Raw genomic sequence first — 15,450 nt, forward strand, 5'->3', positions numbered from 1 at the left:
AAAGTGACTGGATTCACCAAGTAAAAATTGTCAGTTTGTACTAATTGATTCATTTTTCACCACTACAGTGAAATAAAAAATATTAAGGCACTAAATATAAAGTAAGGATGTTTTAAATACTCTGGATATTTGTCATTCAATGATTAGGTTAATACAACATTCTTTACAAACAAAGCCTAACTCCATCTGCCCAGTTTCTTTCTATTGCTCATGGTGTTTTTGTATTATTTGGTTGCATATTGGAGCTCTTTGTCACACTGCTAAATAGTGACCGATCAGATACCTCCCAGGCTTGGCTAGAGTGGGATATTCGTCCAAAACGTTCCCTAAACATTTGGATAGTGTGCATCTCATACTCCCTATTGTAACTGGTCTAAGTGAAATCTTAAAAGTTGGAAATAATGATAACTTGACTTGTTTGGCAACATTCAAAATGGAAACTAAGGAAGTAATGGAGCTCATCTTGTCTGTTGACTAAAGCCAGTGACCTATTAACTGAGTTAAAGGAAAAGATAAGGGTCATTGTTAATGCAACTAACTTACATTATATAAAAAGCAATCACAGTATATTTTGGCTGTAACCCTTGTTTGCTGTAAATCTCCTGCCACTTAACATTATGGGGTAAAAACGTTATTATTACTACAAAATTATTACTACAAACACATTTACGGTTATGGTTTAGTTGAGTTGGTTCAACTTCTGGGAAAGCCTGAGATTATTGGGTGGGGCAGTACAAATGACAGTACAGCTGACTGGAAGTAAAATGCACTTGTGTGGCTCATAAAGTCTAACTTACATAGGCAAATGTTTTGCTTGCTGCACATTAATTATGCTGTCATTCTCATAAGTCTCACTTATCAGAGTTACTCTTTCACTAGAAACCTGTCTTACCTGTTCTTCTGCCTTATTTTCTCTCTCCTCCTTCTCTCTCTCTTGACTGTCTGACCCACTCCTACTTTTTGCTGTTGATTTAGCATGACTAGCCGCAGGAAAAGTTGCTCAATGTTAATGTTTGACAAGTAGGAAGAAGGTCCTTCGTTGCCATATCGAGCAGCGTTACACACACAGCCACACTCTTTCAGTTCTCCTTCTACTCAAAGAGTTTGTTTGCTGCTTCGTAGAGGGATTACATATTCAAATCAAAGGGAGATCGAATGAAGGACAACTATGGGTGAGTCAGCATTATCAGTTTTTTCTTAATAAACCAACGTCATGTCTGAGTATTTTGACTAACAGTTGCCTTTTTGCTGGGAATTCGTGGCAGTGGTAAAGAAAAGCTGCAAAGTGCTGACAAAAGTTAATGGATTTGTATCTGCTTGAAATGCTCCTCCAAGAATTTATGTATTGTACCTGACATGTACAGGCATGCAAAAATACGAAACCTTACTCTACAGATACTAGAGTGTGTACGTTCTAGCTCTTGCACAGACTGTATCTACGAGATTTGTGTTTGCTAAACAATTAGAGAAAACCTGTTTTTACATACATCCAAGATAACAATGCCACACTTTCAGTTCTTTTAAGAATCTCTAAAGTTCTCTTTATATTCAGGAAAATAGTGACAACACGAATAGTTGTTTCACTTCTCTGTGATAAATGAAAACTAAGCATTTTAACTGTAATAATCCACATTCAAGCTCATATTTGTTTCTAGCCTCCACTGCTTAGGGGTTTGTCTTGGTTTTTTAAGATGTCAGGACACATCACTTGTGAGACAAGTTACACCAGCCTTTGTGCAAAGAATCTAATTATCTGCCCCATTTACGGATGCGCTGTAGAGGTGCTGGTGCTAATCGACTTTGAGAGCAACTCCGACGACGAGCTCACAGTGAAGGAGGGGGATGTGGTCAAAAATGTCACCAAGGCCAGTGAGGAAGGATGGCTGCATGGGGAGCTGAGAGGGAAGAAAGGCATCTTTCCTGCCAACTTTGTCCAGGTCTGCCAAGGCTTTACTGTCCACAGTACTGTACTATTTGCTATGGATATATTTGTGTTCATCTACATTGCGTGCAACATGTTTAAAATATGACTTACTTGGTTTTAACAGGAGGTCCCAGTCTATTTGAGAGGAGAGAGCAAGATGGAACCACGAAGCATTAGAACAAGTAAAATGCAGAGTTTGAATTATCAGCACTTTCTGTTCTTTAGCGTCATAACCTTAAAAAGCAGGACAGGAGTGGCAGACGCTTTAATCAGAAAGCATTTAAAGCAGTTTTTAAAGATGATTTAAAATTGAAACCCAACGCAATTATGAAATGACTTTGCTTTCCAAAAAAGGAAAAAAAATGATAGAAAACTAATGAATAAATGTAATATTCACTTCAATATTAATTCAGCTGTACAGCATCAACAGTTGCCTCAAGGTGCTTTATATTGCAAGGCAGATCGTACAATAATACATACAGACAAAAAACCCAACAACCATATGACCCTCTATGAGCAAGCACTTTGTCAACAGTGGGAAGGAAAAACTCCCCTTTAACAGGAAGAAACTTCCGGCAGAACCAGGCTCAGGGAGGGGCGGCCATCTGCCGCGACCAGTTGGGTTAGAGAAGGATGCACATTACAATTAAAATATGAGCAACTGCTTTGTTGTAAAATAAAAGGAATTTCTAAAACACTGCGATCACTAACTTAGAATAGTCCAATTGTGTGCAAAAGATCCAAATTAACCACGCTGGTAATGCAGCGTCATTTAAAACTACTCTAAGTAAAGTTCCTGCTAAAAAAAAAGACTCTTGGTACAAAACGAGCCATCACAGCAATACAGTAAAAATACTTATTACAATAATATTCAAAACAGGTTGCTCTTGACATTTACCACATCCTTGCAATGCAAAGTATATCTAATTCAGAGAAAAAAAATTGGACTTTGTGGGAACAGACATGCTCAGAACGTGAATAATTGCTCCAAGCTATGCAATCTTAGCACTTTCCTGTTGAAACTTGATAACAATGCTTTCTAGCCCAAAGACACTGTTAAAGAGCTCCATTTTTTTTTCATTAGAAGAACGTTATGAACTTTACTTTGTCTGACAATTCTTTCTTTTTTTAGCAAAGAAGAAACCGACAAGAAAATGTGAGGTACTGTTTCCCTACAGTCCCGTGAATGAAGACGAAATGGAGCTGGTTGCTGGCGAGACTATAGAGATCGTCAGGGAGGTACAGTTCTTATCACCCTTATGGTTTTCACACTTATATCTGGCCTCTAAATACCAAACTGTGAGTCAAATGTTAGCAGTAGATTATGGGCTTAAAATAACTAGGTTGTGGCTGGTGAAAAGAAATCTCTGCGATGACATGATAGTGAATACCTGATAGCAGCTGCTGAGAAGTGAGGCATTTTCCTGTCACTTCCTGAAGCTGCCCTGTAGTCAGAACCCTGCACTATAGCGATGATATGTAAATCAGGGTGTTGTCGATGTGTTTGCTCAGCCTGAACTTCTTTGGGTAAATAAACAAAGATTTGAATATGGCTTTATTTGATCGATTTCTTTTTATTTATAATTAAACTCATAGTTCACAGCAAGCATACGTTTTCTGACATCCCATGTGAACTGATCAGACTAGTCCTGGCAGTTCTGAGGATCATTCGTCAGACACCTTAAACAGGCCGATCAAGTGTCTGGAATGCACTACAAGATGATATTTCATGTAAACCTAAGGTGGTAGTGCAGCTATTTACTTGTAATTTTACATATTTTTAGCTTAAGCGATGTTGAGTAGTAGTCAAGTCATCTTTATTTAAATAGCACATTTAAAAGACATCAAGTGTCAGCCAAAGTGCTGAACAGACAGATAATATAATCAAATAAAAATGAATTAAAACAGATAAGATGGTTGTGGGTCTGATGGCTGACTGTATCCACAATTTACAAGAAATCTAAGAGTATTGTACCGATTTCAGTAAAATAATATTAATTTTTCTGGGTTATGGCTGTTAGCAAGTCTCCTTGACTTCTCAGTAGATTTTAATTTTCTCATTAATTTGTTTAATAGCACCAACCAATGACAATAGAGATTGTAGAACTTGTTTTTCTGTACAATATATAATAACCTGTGAATTTTGATGGCTCATGACCTACTTTGCATGACAGATTGAAGATGGATGGTGGATGGGGGTGAAAAATGGCAAACTAGGAGCATTTCCATCAAACTTTGTCAAAGAAATTTTCATTTCTCCCAAAGGTTGGTGGCAAAGTCAATTAACAGAGTTTTTTATAGTTTCATTTTTCATATATAACTTTTAACATTTTTCATCTGAACAGATGTAAAATACAATGAGGGCAAGGCAAGACCAAAACTCACTGACGCTGTGTTCAATAAGGAGGTTTGTAACAGTGGAAAAACTTTTCTTAAATATGTATGAGCTGTGTTCCTTTTACTTAATGCTGTCTTTGTTCCCATTCAGATAACTCAGAGGGCAAGTGTAAGGAACAAAGCAAAAAAATGTAAGTTCAGAGTTTTATACATTTACATCACATGCTAGCTTTCTCACATGAGACACTGGTTCTATTTCTGAACAGCATTTTAAAAGCTGCTAGACTAGTATACAACGTCAGTAGGACAAGTGGTAAATTCTTGTACTTTTACCTTTATGGGTGGGGTCAAACCAAAATACTTAACAGCAATATTCCTTGATTTACTACTTCACAAAGACATCAAAGTGAGCGATCTTCCAGGGTTAAAGGTTTATAACTTACCTCAAGTATTACAGTCTTTTGTAATCTTTGCTGTTCTTTGATTTAGTGTTGTTTCAGGGTGGATAGAATTAGTCATCACTAGTGAAACCTCCTCACACGTACGACGGTTTCTGCAAAGTTAATAATCATGTTATCTCTTAACACCGTATCTTCTCAGCTATAGAGTGTTGCAAAGTCATGTTTGACTACAAGGCCAAAACAGAGGATGAGCTGGAGCTGAAAAAAGGAGATGTTGTTAAGATACTGAACAAGGTTTGAGCACACTTCTTTATTTTTTTATCAGCTGTTCTATGCTGTCACACTTATGACAGACTAATAAATTCCTGGATAATTTGCTTTCTTAAAATGTACCATATGGTTCTTCCAGAGAAACCAGTTGTGTCACTTTCAAGACTGACTAGGCTTAAGGACAAAAATGTGGCACTCCAGACATGCTAAGGAAAAAATATTCGAGATAGCTACTTCGTGTTGACACGTCGTGATCTGCTTGACTTTTTGATGACCTTAGGTTCAGAGATTTCAGATCCCTAAGGACAGAAGCTTGTTTTAACCTCTCTCAAATGACTCTTTAATCACCATCTAAAGGAAACAGCAGATGAAGGCTGGTGGGAGGGAGAGCTAAACGGCCGGTGCGGCTTCTTTCCTGATAACTTTGTCATGGTGATTTCACCGATAAACAGCTTGCAAGTGAGTGGACAAAAACACAATCTCAAACATAACCCTGTTGGACTGGAGTTTAACTGCACTGCAATGAAACCATGGGCATGCTTCGGAGTAATTGATGCTATGCATACTTTTTTGTCATTTTAAAATGTCCTTTAAAAATAAAATACATTATGTCTATTTTAGCATGTCTGCAACCAGTATTCAGTGACTCAGTACTGTCTTTAAATACCGTCTGCTTTGGAGTTACTCACTGAAATTTCCCATTTGTGGAAACAGTGTGTAGAATATGGGGCAGAGTACAAGGCACATGGAGTACCAGAAAACTTACTTTTTCATTTCTTTTTCCTCCTGTAGACGGGGACCATAAGCCAACCACCTGCACGTAACAACTCCAAGAAACTCTCAGGTAAGAGAACAGCATGAATGTTTCCCTGATCAAATAAAGAAGCACAGTGCTTGAAGCTCTTTGAAAGTATGATGTGGAGCTTGACATTTAGAGGTTCACGACCAAGTCGGAATTTCTGACTGCAGCAGTGTTTTGCTTGGCAGTGTGCTGACTGTTTGGCCTGTGATGGGTTTGGCAGGTCAACATTTACACAGTTACATAATAATTCAATAAAATATAAAAGTTTTTTTTTTTTTTTTTATTATTATCTATGAGAAAATAAAGACGTAGCGGGAAAAAAATACCCTGAAGTCAGAGGAACTATTTGAACATTTCTTGAGATTACATGCATTCCACATAGCGATTTATCAGACGCCCTAGTAACATTTACAGTAGATATGAAACGTTTTCATCTTGTGACCATGTAAAGGAGGTTAAACAGATTTAAACACTCTGCCCTGTAGCACACAGCATAAACTCTCTAACCCACAAATGGGGCCACGCAGGGAAAACTCATCACAAAGAAATGCAAAAGAGCGGCAAATTCTGGCAACCTGGATCCAGATTTTTTTTTTTTTTTTTTGGGGGGGGGGGGATTTTTCCTTAGAAGATAACGTTAGCGATCAATCACAGCAGTTATTGACTTTTTAACTTTTTTAGTTTAGTCTGAAATCTAATATTTTCTGAAGAGACTGCCCAGTAATGCACCCTTTGAATTTCGAAGAGGTAGAAATTTAATCTATGAATCACACAGCAGGATGTGGTTCGTGGAAATTGTTTTGTAGCATCAAAAGTGTCTGCCCAGACAGCTTTTTAAAAGGATTCAAAATATGCACCCTCACTGAAACTTAAATAGGCAGGTGAAAATAAGGCCAAAGGAAGTGGCACCAGTACTATGAGAATTACAGTGCAGCCTCGTACCAAACTGTACTCATCATTTCCACACAGTATCACTTGAAAGATTTTCACAGGAAGTCTCAGACCGTAGTAAGATGGGGGATGGTTAAACTGGTCATGTGACATAGTTTAGGAGTCTTGGAGGAAACAAGGGGGTGGGGGACAGATGAGAGCTCTGTCACAGATTTCCACTACCAGCAACAAGCAGCACTTGAGCTTCTTCTGCTCTGTGGATGGTTTATTTACGAGGGGAATGTTGCACAATGCGTTGCATAACACTCAAGGTAGGCTTCCTGTGTTTTCATCCGATCCGTTATAGATGTCTGAGTTTGATGTTAAGACTAAAGCAACATTTTTTTTGTCCTATTTCTTGAGGTCTTTGCATTGGAGCAGTTTTACTTCTTAGATTGCATTCATTCAGCAGGCCTGTAACCACACAGCTCATCTTATCTGTTTGAGAGTAATCACTTCACTTGCATGACAAACAGAGATCTGTCACATAACTTTAATGATTTAACCTCTCTCCAAGGTAAGTCCTCTTACGGGCTGTATTTGTTTCATATGAGATGACCCAGAGTGCCAGTTAAGACCTGGGAACTGTAACTGCATCGCTACTAAATCTAGCTGTTACCTGATTTGCTCTAATTACGTGCATATCTTTTCCATAACACGCCACTCGTAAACCTTACGTTTGAACACCATTAGCATTTTTCTACACCATAATGCTTTTTGGACAGTCTTATAGTTCTTTGCAAAACAGTCATGCACTTTTTATCACGAACTGAGGGCTGAATAATCAGAATCAAAATCAGGAGAAACCACACTTGCAAATACAGTATTATTTAAACAATGGCATGTTTGCTCAGCATGCATGCCCTGCACAGCACAGCGACAGCATGCTCATTCACTCATTCTGCTACAGAGAAAAACATCTGGGAAATGCTCTGCTGATCAAGAGAACTTTCAGCGAAACTGCAAATGTCTGATAAGACCTTTTTTTCCTGACAAAAGCACAATGTAGGACATCACTGCTTTTGTCTGTGCTGCCATTGTTATGGCCATACTAAATAAAGTGCCTTGAGCATTTTAAATGAGGACTTGTTATATTTGTGTGACAAATGCAACTAGTGATCAGCGGTAAAATTTAATTTAATGGGTTTTTTTTTTTGCAGTAAAGACAGAGGAATCAGCAATGGAGAAAGTCGGTCCAACAACAACAAAGACGAGTAGGTAGAGATGGTAGATGCTTTTATTTTTGTACTAATTCATCTTAAAAAAATCCTGCTGTGGACTAATGTGATGATTTTGTTTTGCAGATGATAAACCAGAGCCTAAAGACCTAAGAAGCAATCCTCCAACCAAAGTTAAACTTCCACCCATCATCAAACCGAGCCCACCTCCAGTCAAAGACAAGCCGAACAAGGTTTTACCAAAGTGAGTTTTACAGAAGCGTCTGTGATGTTCTTTCTCACTACTTGTAACTCCATGTGAAACCACTTTCTGGAGACCTGACCAGAATAGTTATTCATATGCAGCCTTTCTAAAGCAAATAGGCCCTCAGAAAATGTCAGGAACACTTTCTCCTCTCTGGTCTGGCACCAACAGTGGAGCATTTAGATGTTAAAGGTTTTTGGTTGCAACCACCAGTTGCTATGGTTTCCTTAAAGAAGAATGCCAGGATGCCTGACATTTAGTGGCTCAGTGGAAATTGTGGGATGAGTCAGATCAGGCCGAAACAGACGAGAGCAGCCCATTTCCTGTTTCCTGAGCAATCGCTCACAAACAGCCTTACACACACAAAATTGAGAAAACAAAAACAGGCCCGTCTTGAGAAGAAGAACACGCTTTTGAAAAGCGTTTCCGTGCAAATTTGCCTTTTTCAGCTTTTTTAAGACTCCTCCTTCATGTTTATCTAAGCTTATCCCACAAGGCTTTTACAGCCAGGCTGATTTTTCAACAAACACATCAGTTATAACCAGCATTTAAAATGTTATAAAACTTAAGTAGTAACTCTGAATACAGAGAATATTATAGTGATTTTTCAAGACTTCATTTGCCATGCTCTGCACCTGCACCTGCACTAGCACCAGCGCCCATTCTATTCAGGAAACCAGAAACCACATACAAACTCTCCAACCCTCTGCGTCAGTATTTCTTCACATCAATAGATTTCTTTTTTTATTTGTCTGTAATTTTAAAAAAAGTGTTCATTCGAAGGTATATTGTTGTTTTCTGTAGAACCAATGGTGATGCGGCTACTGTTCCACCGAAACAACCGGAGGAGAAGGAGACTGACGAGTTTGATGGATTGGAACTGCCGACTGAAAAGCTGAGCCATCCCACAGCAAACAGAGCCAAACCTCCACAGAGGAGACCACCGTCAGGACTCCCCATAGCAGCACAAGTATGTCCGCATTAGCGACCAATACCGATCGATCTGTGTGGCAGTGTGTATAACACAGATGTGAAGAGCTTCACAAGAAACACTCAAATTATAACCTGCATACCCACATGAATAGGGTTGTCAAAACAAGTCATTCTCAATACTAAAAACGACTGTCAGATAAGATACTCATTTGCAACAGTATTGATGCGGACAGCGTCGTCTTTGCTTCCTTCTGCCGACACACAACTTTTACACAGTACCTGCATGCAGGCGTCCACACAGGCCCTCCCCTTACCAGCAGCTGAAGCAGTTGACATTTACAAGACTACAAGAATAAACACCTGGAGGAATTTTGAGAAGTCAAAAAAGCTTCCATTTTAACAACCCAAACATGGATATTATTGTTGCTCTTGTTCTAATCTTCATTCTTGTTTTGGGGGTTTGAGGGTTTTTTTGCTCCTGTGGCATCAAAAATAGTATTGGGTATCAAGTATTTTTCTGGGTATTGATACAGTGTTAACCAATATTTCTGCAGATGAATCAAAGGTTTATCAGTTTTCTGTTTAATTTTGTGCAGTCAGTTAAAGCACAGTTGTTTGAAACAGTCCTTAATAGTTTTAGTGATTCTTATAAATATTGTGTCCATGTTGGGATTAGAACCATTTTTAGCAATAATATACCATAAGCCCATAATACTACTACTACTACTAATAATAATAATGTTATTAACTTTGTGCCTCTGCAGTTCACACTTGTGTTGTTGTTATGTTTTGAGACCATCTTCACTCATGAAGCCCTGAACCTTTATAGACAGTACCCCATGGAGGTGTACATGGGAATGCTAACGATATCTGATATCATTTGAGAGTACAATAAACAGTCTTTACTCTGCCACCTCCCTGGTTTAAAGTCCATGCTGTGTCCGGTTGCACTGATTTGTGCAGTTGTGACTTTAGGGCAGCTAACTGTTATTCCATTCATGTATTTTGGTTCATGCTCTGCATATTGAGAGTTTCTGAAAGGGACCATCTCCTAATGTATGCTACACATGGTCCCAATCAGATTCTCCCGACGCTGTCAGAAGACAATTTTACAGAAAAGTGACCAGTTTTTATGGACAGCCCTCTTGCTCACTGACCAAGAACACTTGTAATGACTTCTTGGTCATAACAATTCATCTGGAAAAAATGAAAGAATTAGAAGAAAGAGAAAGCGAGCTTGTACTTGACCGCCCAAAAAACCCACCTAGCTGTTAATCCTGCAAAGCTGAAAAACCAGAAATCCTAAGGCATGCTGTGAAGAATGACTATTAGCAATGATTGACATTTAAACTTGACTGTTCTTCCTTTGTACTGCTAGAGCGCCACGGACCAGACAGATGCAGAACCAAAAAAGTTTGAAACGGAGATACTGGCTGGCTTGCAAAAGGTTTGTAACACTCTGTGTTCTGGGTGAAATATGAATGAAATCACATAAGTTTGAGTTCAAAAAGTTGTTCTATGTAGGAAAATGTGCAGTAATATTTTTGACAATTAAAATCATTTCAGACAACAGAAAATCTTCTGCCCACCCCTCCAAAGCCCGATCTTCGACCCAAGACACCACCTCCAGTTCGACCAGCACCACCCAAAGTTCTCGTAGATAACAAAACTGTGACCTTTAAAGACGAGCCAACTGTGGAAAGTCTGCAGGCTGAGCTCAAAGAGCTCAGGATGACTTTGGAGCTGCTTGAGAAACGACAGGAGTGAGTACAACTCACTTGTTTTGTAGCCATGTTTGAAACCTGAGACATGACAGGTTTATGACAGGCCTAAAGTTACTTTACAAAATTAAGACAATTTTGTAAAAAAAGATCTTCATTACATTTCAGCTAACCCTCTTCTAAAATAAAAAAAGAAAGATGCCTTGTAGCACAAACATACACAGGAAGTGAGTAATTCAAACCTAGCAGAGAAATACAAATGAATGTAACTGTGCATGTTCCATCATAGGAAACCCCCCCTCCCTTCCAAACAAAAAAAGCCTGACTCAACAGCTCTTTCGTATCTCTTGATCTGAAACGTTATAGCAGCCTGAGTGATAAACATGTGCCACACTCTGCAGAGCTGTAGACATTTCATTTCCTGATCAGTGATCTTCTTAAGCCTTTTGAACTCACCAACCATCAGTTTGAAACTCAAATTACTGTTGTTCCCTAGTCACTCAGTAGCTGAACGTTTTGCATTATACCAGTAAAACCTTTGACAGTATATGTTAATTACAGGCAAATACACAAATCCTAATGGGATGTGTGTGAAGACTTCTGTAACTGTATCTCAAGCCGTGTTTGTGTAATCAGTTTTCTAAACGTATAAAAAGATTTTCTAAATGCAACTGATATTTGTGAATGTGTATTCAAGATCAGTGTGTGCATAATGCATGCATAGGTCTGTAAATGCCTACACAGTTATTAATAGATGCAGCTAAACATTTTGATCCAGCAGCTTCCTGCTTGGCTGCTATGGTAGACCTACAAAGGCATGTGGCGATCTGTCTGTAAATCTGAGGTGTTGTCTGCTCTGAGCTCAGACTCACAAGCTCAAACATACCACCGACTATAACACCTGGTGATTTCAAGTATGAAACTGCTGAATGGCTGTGGCTGCAGTTGCAAGCTTGACTATAATGAAATCTTAAACTGATTTAGGTTTAACACCTCTGTGTGTTTTCAGAAAGTATAGCGAGTGATAGTTTGTAAAAATATAACAGAAGTCCTTTATTGCTGAGACGTATGTGTGTAAAAACTCGAGTTAGTCATTAACCTGTGCAGTTTGGATCATCAAACAGGCGGGTTTTTTTAGCGAATAAATGTTTTTATTTATTTATTTATTTACCCATTTTAAACAATCCCTGTATGTATTCATTATTTTTGTGGCGTATGGAAGATTGCAATGGGTTTGTGTAGTGTAACCCCAATTTCTCCCAAGGGAGACAAAAAAGAGACTTTCACTTAGACAGCTGCATCTACAAAAACAAACATTTTAAAACATTTGCATATCTGAGTACCAGATTTTGAGGTTTGTGTGTTGTTGTTTTTTTTAAAATAAATTGCACCCACACCAATACCCTAGCATATCTGCAAAAACCTATATTACCATAATAGTTCAATAAAATTAAACTATTAAAATAAATGTCTTTCCTGTTAGAGCTACAGAAGTAACTTTCTAAATGTATTATTATCTTGACTGGCACTGCACAGTGTTGTTGACCTATTTAGACTTACCAGCATCTCCAACCTCCTCATTTTGTTCTCTTTGTCTCTTTTTATAAGGCGAGACATGCAGGAAGTGAAAGAAGAACTGAGGGATGAAAGAAACAAAAGACTAGCATTGCAGGTCAGTGTCTTGACTTCTGTGAGTGTTATTACTTACTGCCTGCTGCATAATGGGTGAAAAAATAAGCAGCAGTTGTGGTTCCAAGATCACGAGCGCAGTATAATCAGTTGTTTAAAAGGGTTCTTTTTGTTGTTGTTTCTTACAGGAGGAAGTGCAGAGTTTGAGAATGAAGCAATAATCCCAACACAGACTGTGACTAAGCTGCTTGTCTGACACTGTGCCATGCGAGCTCTTGGACTGCAAATTTCAGAAAATGAACATTTTTTTCTGACATTGAGAAAGTAAAAAAAAACAACAAAAAAACCCCTCCCTAAACAGTATAGCTGGAGTTAATATCAAGCTACTCCTATAATGGAGCAAAAGAACCAGATCCTCCAGAAGACTTTTAAGTAACATGCTGTTTGATATTGGAATGCCAGAAATCTCATACAGGTCCTCAGTTGGGTACGCCTGGAAGCAAATTACTGTTTTACATGTTTTCTTTTTTATTACTTTTATTGTGGATTACAGGTTAGGCTATTTTTAATATCAGAATTTGTAATATATGCAGCTGTACATAGGAGGAAATATTGTTAAGTCTTTTACAAAGAGCTAAAGGATAATTTACATCATCATAATGGGCTTTGTTACCTGAATGTCAAGTGAGATACTACTGTCCAAACTATGCCATGTTAGTGAATTTATGCAATGTAATGTAATGTTGCAAAGATCCACTAGGGGGCCCTCTTTGACTTTTTTTTTTTTTTTTTTACATAAGGTGTTAAGTTTTTCTGTGATTGCTGGGATTTATGGAAATGCCCTGGCAAAATAACCTCACATTGGAGAAGGAAAAATAGAAGAAAGAAATACATTCTTCATCCAAACAGTAACTGTGTTAACATTTAAGATTTAAGCGAGTGGCTCATGTTAATGGGTAGTGCCTTAAGAGGGGGAAAAAAGGAAAAGAAAAGAAATAAAACTGTGATTTAATGCACCAGGAGTTTGTGGTCAGTTTGTGTCGGAGAAACACTGACTCACTCTTAAAACACCAAAAGGTGACTCATCAGTGGATGCGGAACACATGGGAGGAAAATTATTGAGAAATTATTACACCCATCGCAGGAACAGCTTTGGACAATGCAGTCTTCACAACATGCTAATGGTAGTGTCTCTGTGAAGAGCATATATGAACAATACCTGGAGCTATTTAGGAATCAAGCTCTGAAACTCTCGTGGAAACAAAAAAATATTGTTAATCATGCCCATTATTGATGTGTTCCTTTATGGACAAACAGTAAAACAAAGAGTCTGCTGACAGTGCAGAAACCTTTCATAGGATATCTAAAAACAATAATGTCCTCTCTGTGAAGAACTGCATGTGATTTAAATGTTTATAGAAGGTAAGTTCTTCTTACACCAGAGATACACAAATAAAGTGGAATATCTGCACAGATACTTTATTCCTTCGTCTTAGATGGTGAACTCTGTACAGTGTACAGTAACACTGGTGGAATTTAAACTCTGTAGAGAGCACTGAAAATGGAGTAGTGAAAAAGTTATCAGAGCCCAAAGGTCACACACACACACAAAAAAAATTCCCAAGTTAAATTTAGAAATAATGAAAGATGTTGACAAAGAAAGCGAGACAGATGCTGAAACAAATCTGGATTTGTACAGCTTGTACAGATTTGTGATCTAAGCTTAAAAGGAACATTGTATTCTGATTCTCGGCTCAGCTATTTTTTACTTTGGAACCGTGAAGCTTTGCACAATTAAAAAGCACGTCATTTCATAATGCCTGCTCTATAGCCCCTTAGTTGAGCCATCGCCTGAAACAGCAGTAACATTAGCTCCAGTAAGTGTCTTTAAACATCCCGTCCTCCCTAGAAGCCCACTTCCTACTGAGTGTCCAGCTTCCAGAAGCCAAGTAAAGGGCAGGTCAGTGCTTATGAGCACCACCTCCCCCTCTCGAAGACCAAACTGTAAACCTATTATCATATTTTTCCTCATTGTTTAATCGTAAATTAAAGACGTCACCTTTAATGAGGTATCCATACAGATATATTTTCTTATTGTTTAAACTTTGAAGTCAAATAAGTTCAGTTATGGCTTTGGTTACTAGATTTCAATCATGTTGATGTTGACTTAACTTTACCTATGTAAAAAATACACATATATATGTTGGAACTAATTGCCCTAAGCAAAATGAAAATGACACTGTTCACAATATTTAGTCGTGACTCTAGTAAAATATATTTTTTGGACTCTTAAAAGGACTGCACACAATCAAAGCTACTAATTTCTCTAAGCCACTGACCACAGGAGAACCTTTTCCAAGACCTCAACACAGAAGATGCTATCAGAAATCGGAGACCCGAAGGCAAACCTGAGCCCTATCTGGTCCTGCAGCACAAGGACCAGACCGGCTTCAGGGTGCCCAAAAAAAGGAATATTATTGCCTTACAATGATGTGTATTTTAGTGCATACTAACCCTCTCTATGGATTTACAGATGTGTCATGAATTCATGCTAACATTTATTGTAAATCACCAAACCGCTGAAGGGTGACTTGTGATAATATTCAACACAAACACACCACCAGTGTGGACAATTCATCAATGTTCTGTAAGTCTTTACTGGCAACCAAACATTGTTCCAAGCTATAAACTCACATGGAACAGATTTATTACACTAATACACAGAGTTGATATTGGACATCTAAGCTCTGAAATTCAGAGCAGCTGAGCAGTGGGAGTGATGATAGCACGTCTCTGAAGACCACATTAGAAACAGAGTCTGACTTTAGTCATTATGTGAAGCGTTTGGGGCCATTACCCTGCACGAGACCACAGATGGAATTAGGCTGCCAAGTAAGCACCTTGTGTGCATGAGCCATGCTAATGGCCTCTGTGGTCAGCTCTAAACAAAACACCTTCAACATACAACCTAGTCCAGAGAAACTGGGCAATGAGTGCAGCAGAAGGTTGCAAGTGTCATCGTTGGATTAAATTCAATTTCATTTTCACTAATAACTGGCTAATAACTACATCCAAGTTTAC

The 15,450-nt window shown here is 38.3% G+C and overlaps 1 protein-coding gene across 1 annotated transcript; it reads left to right on the forward strand.

Moving 5' to 3' along the window:
* Positions 1-962: 962 nt before the first annotated feature.
* mnmip1 (manchette microtubule inner protein 1) lies at positions 963-13,385 on the forward strand. The gene is made up of 17 exons (XM_086311156.1): positions 963-1,172; positions 1,780-1,937; positions 2,049-2,106; positions 3,057-3,163; positions 4,099-4,189; positions 4,270-4,331; positions 4,413-4,452; positions 4,862-4,956; positions 5,290-5,391; positions 5,725-5,776; positions 7,825-7,878; positions 7,969-8,086; positions 8,891-9,056; positions 10,398-10,466; positions 10,586-10,782; positions 12,349-12,412; positions 12,558-13,385. The coding sequence occupies exons 1-17, from the start codon at positions 1,169-1,171 to the stop codon at positions 12,588-12,590; spliced, it is 1,470 nt and encodes a 489-aa protein (XP_086167282.1). The 5' UTR covers positions 963-1,168; the 3' UTR covers positions 12,591-13,385.
* The last annotated feature ends 2,065 nt before the right edge of the window (positions 13,386-15,450 follow it).

This window comes from Aulonocara sp. 'chitande type north' Nkhata Bay, linkage group LG11 (assembly GCF_057382095.1).
Source record: "Aulonocara sp. 'chitande type north' Nkhata Bay isolate Kocher_YH1m ecotype deep benthic linkage group LG11, A_spYH_male_GT1.1, whole genome shotgun sequence".
NCBI classification, from domain to species: domain Eukaryota; kingdom Metazoa; phylum Chordata; class Actinopteri; order Cichliformes; family Cichlidae; genus Aulonocara; species Aulonocara sp. 'chitande type north' Nkhata Bay.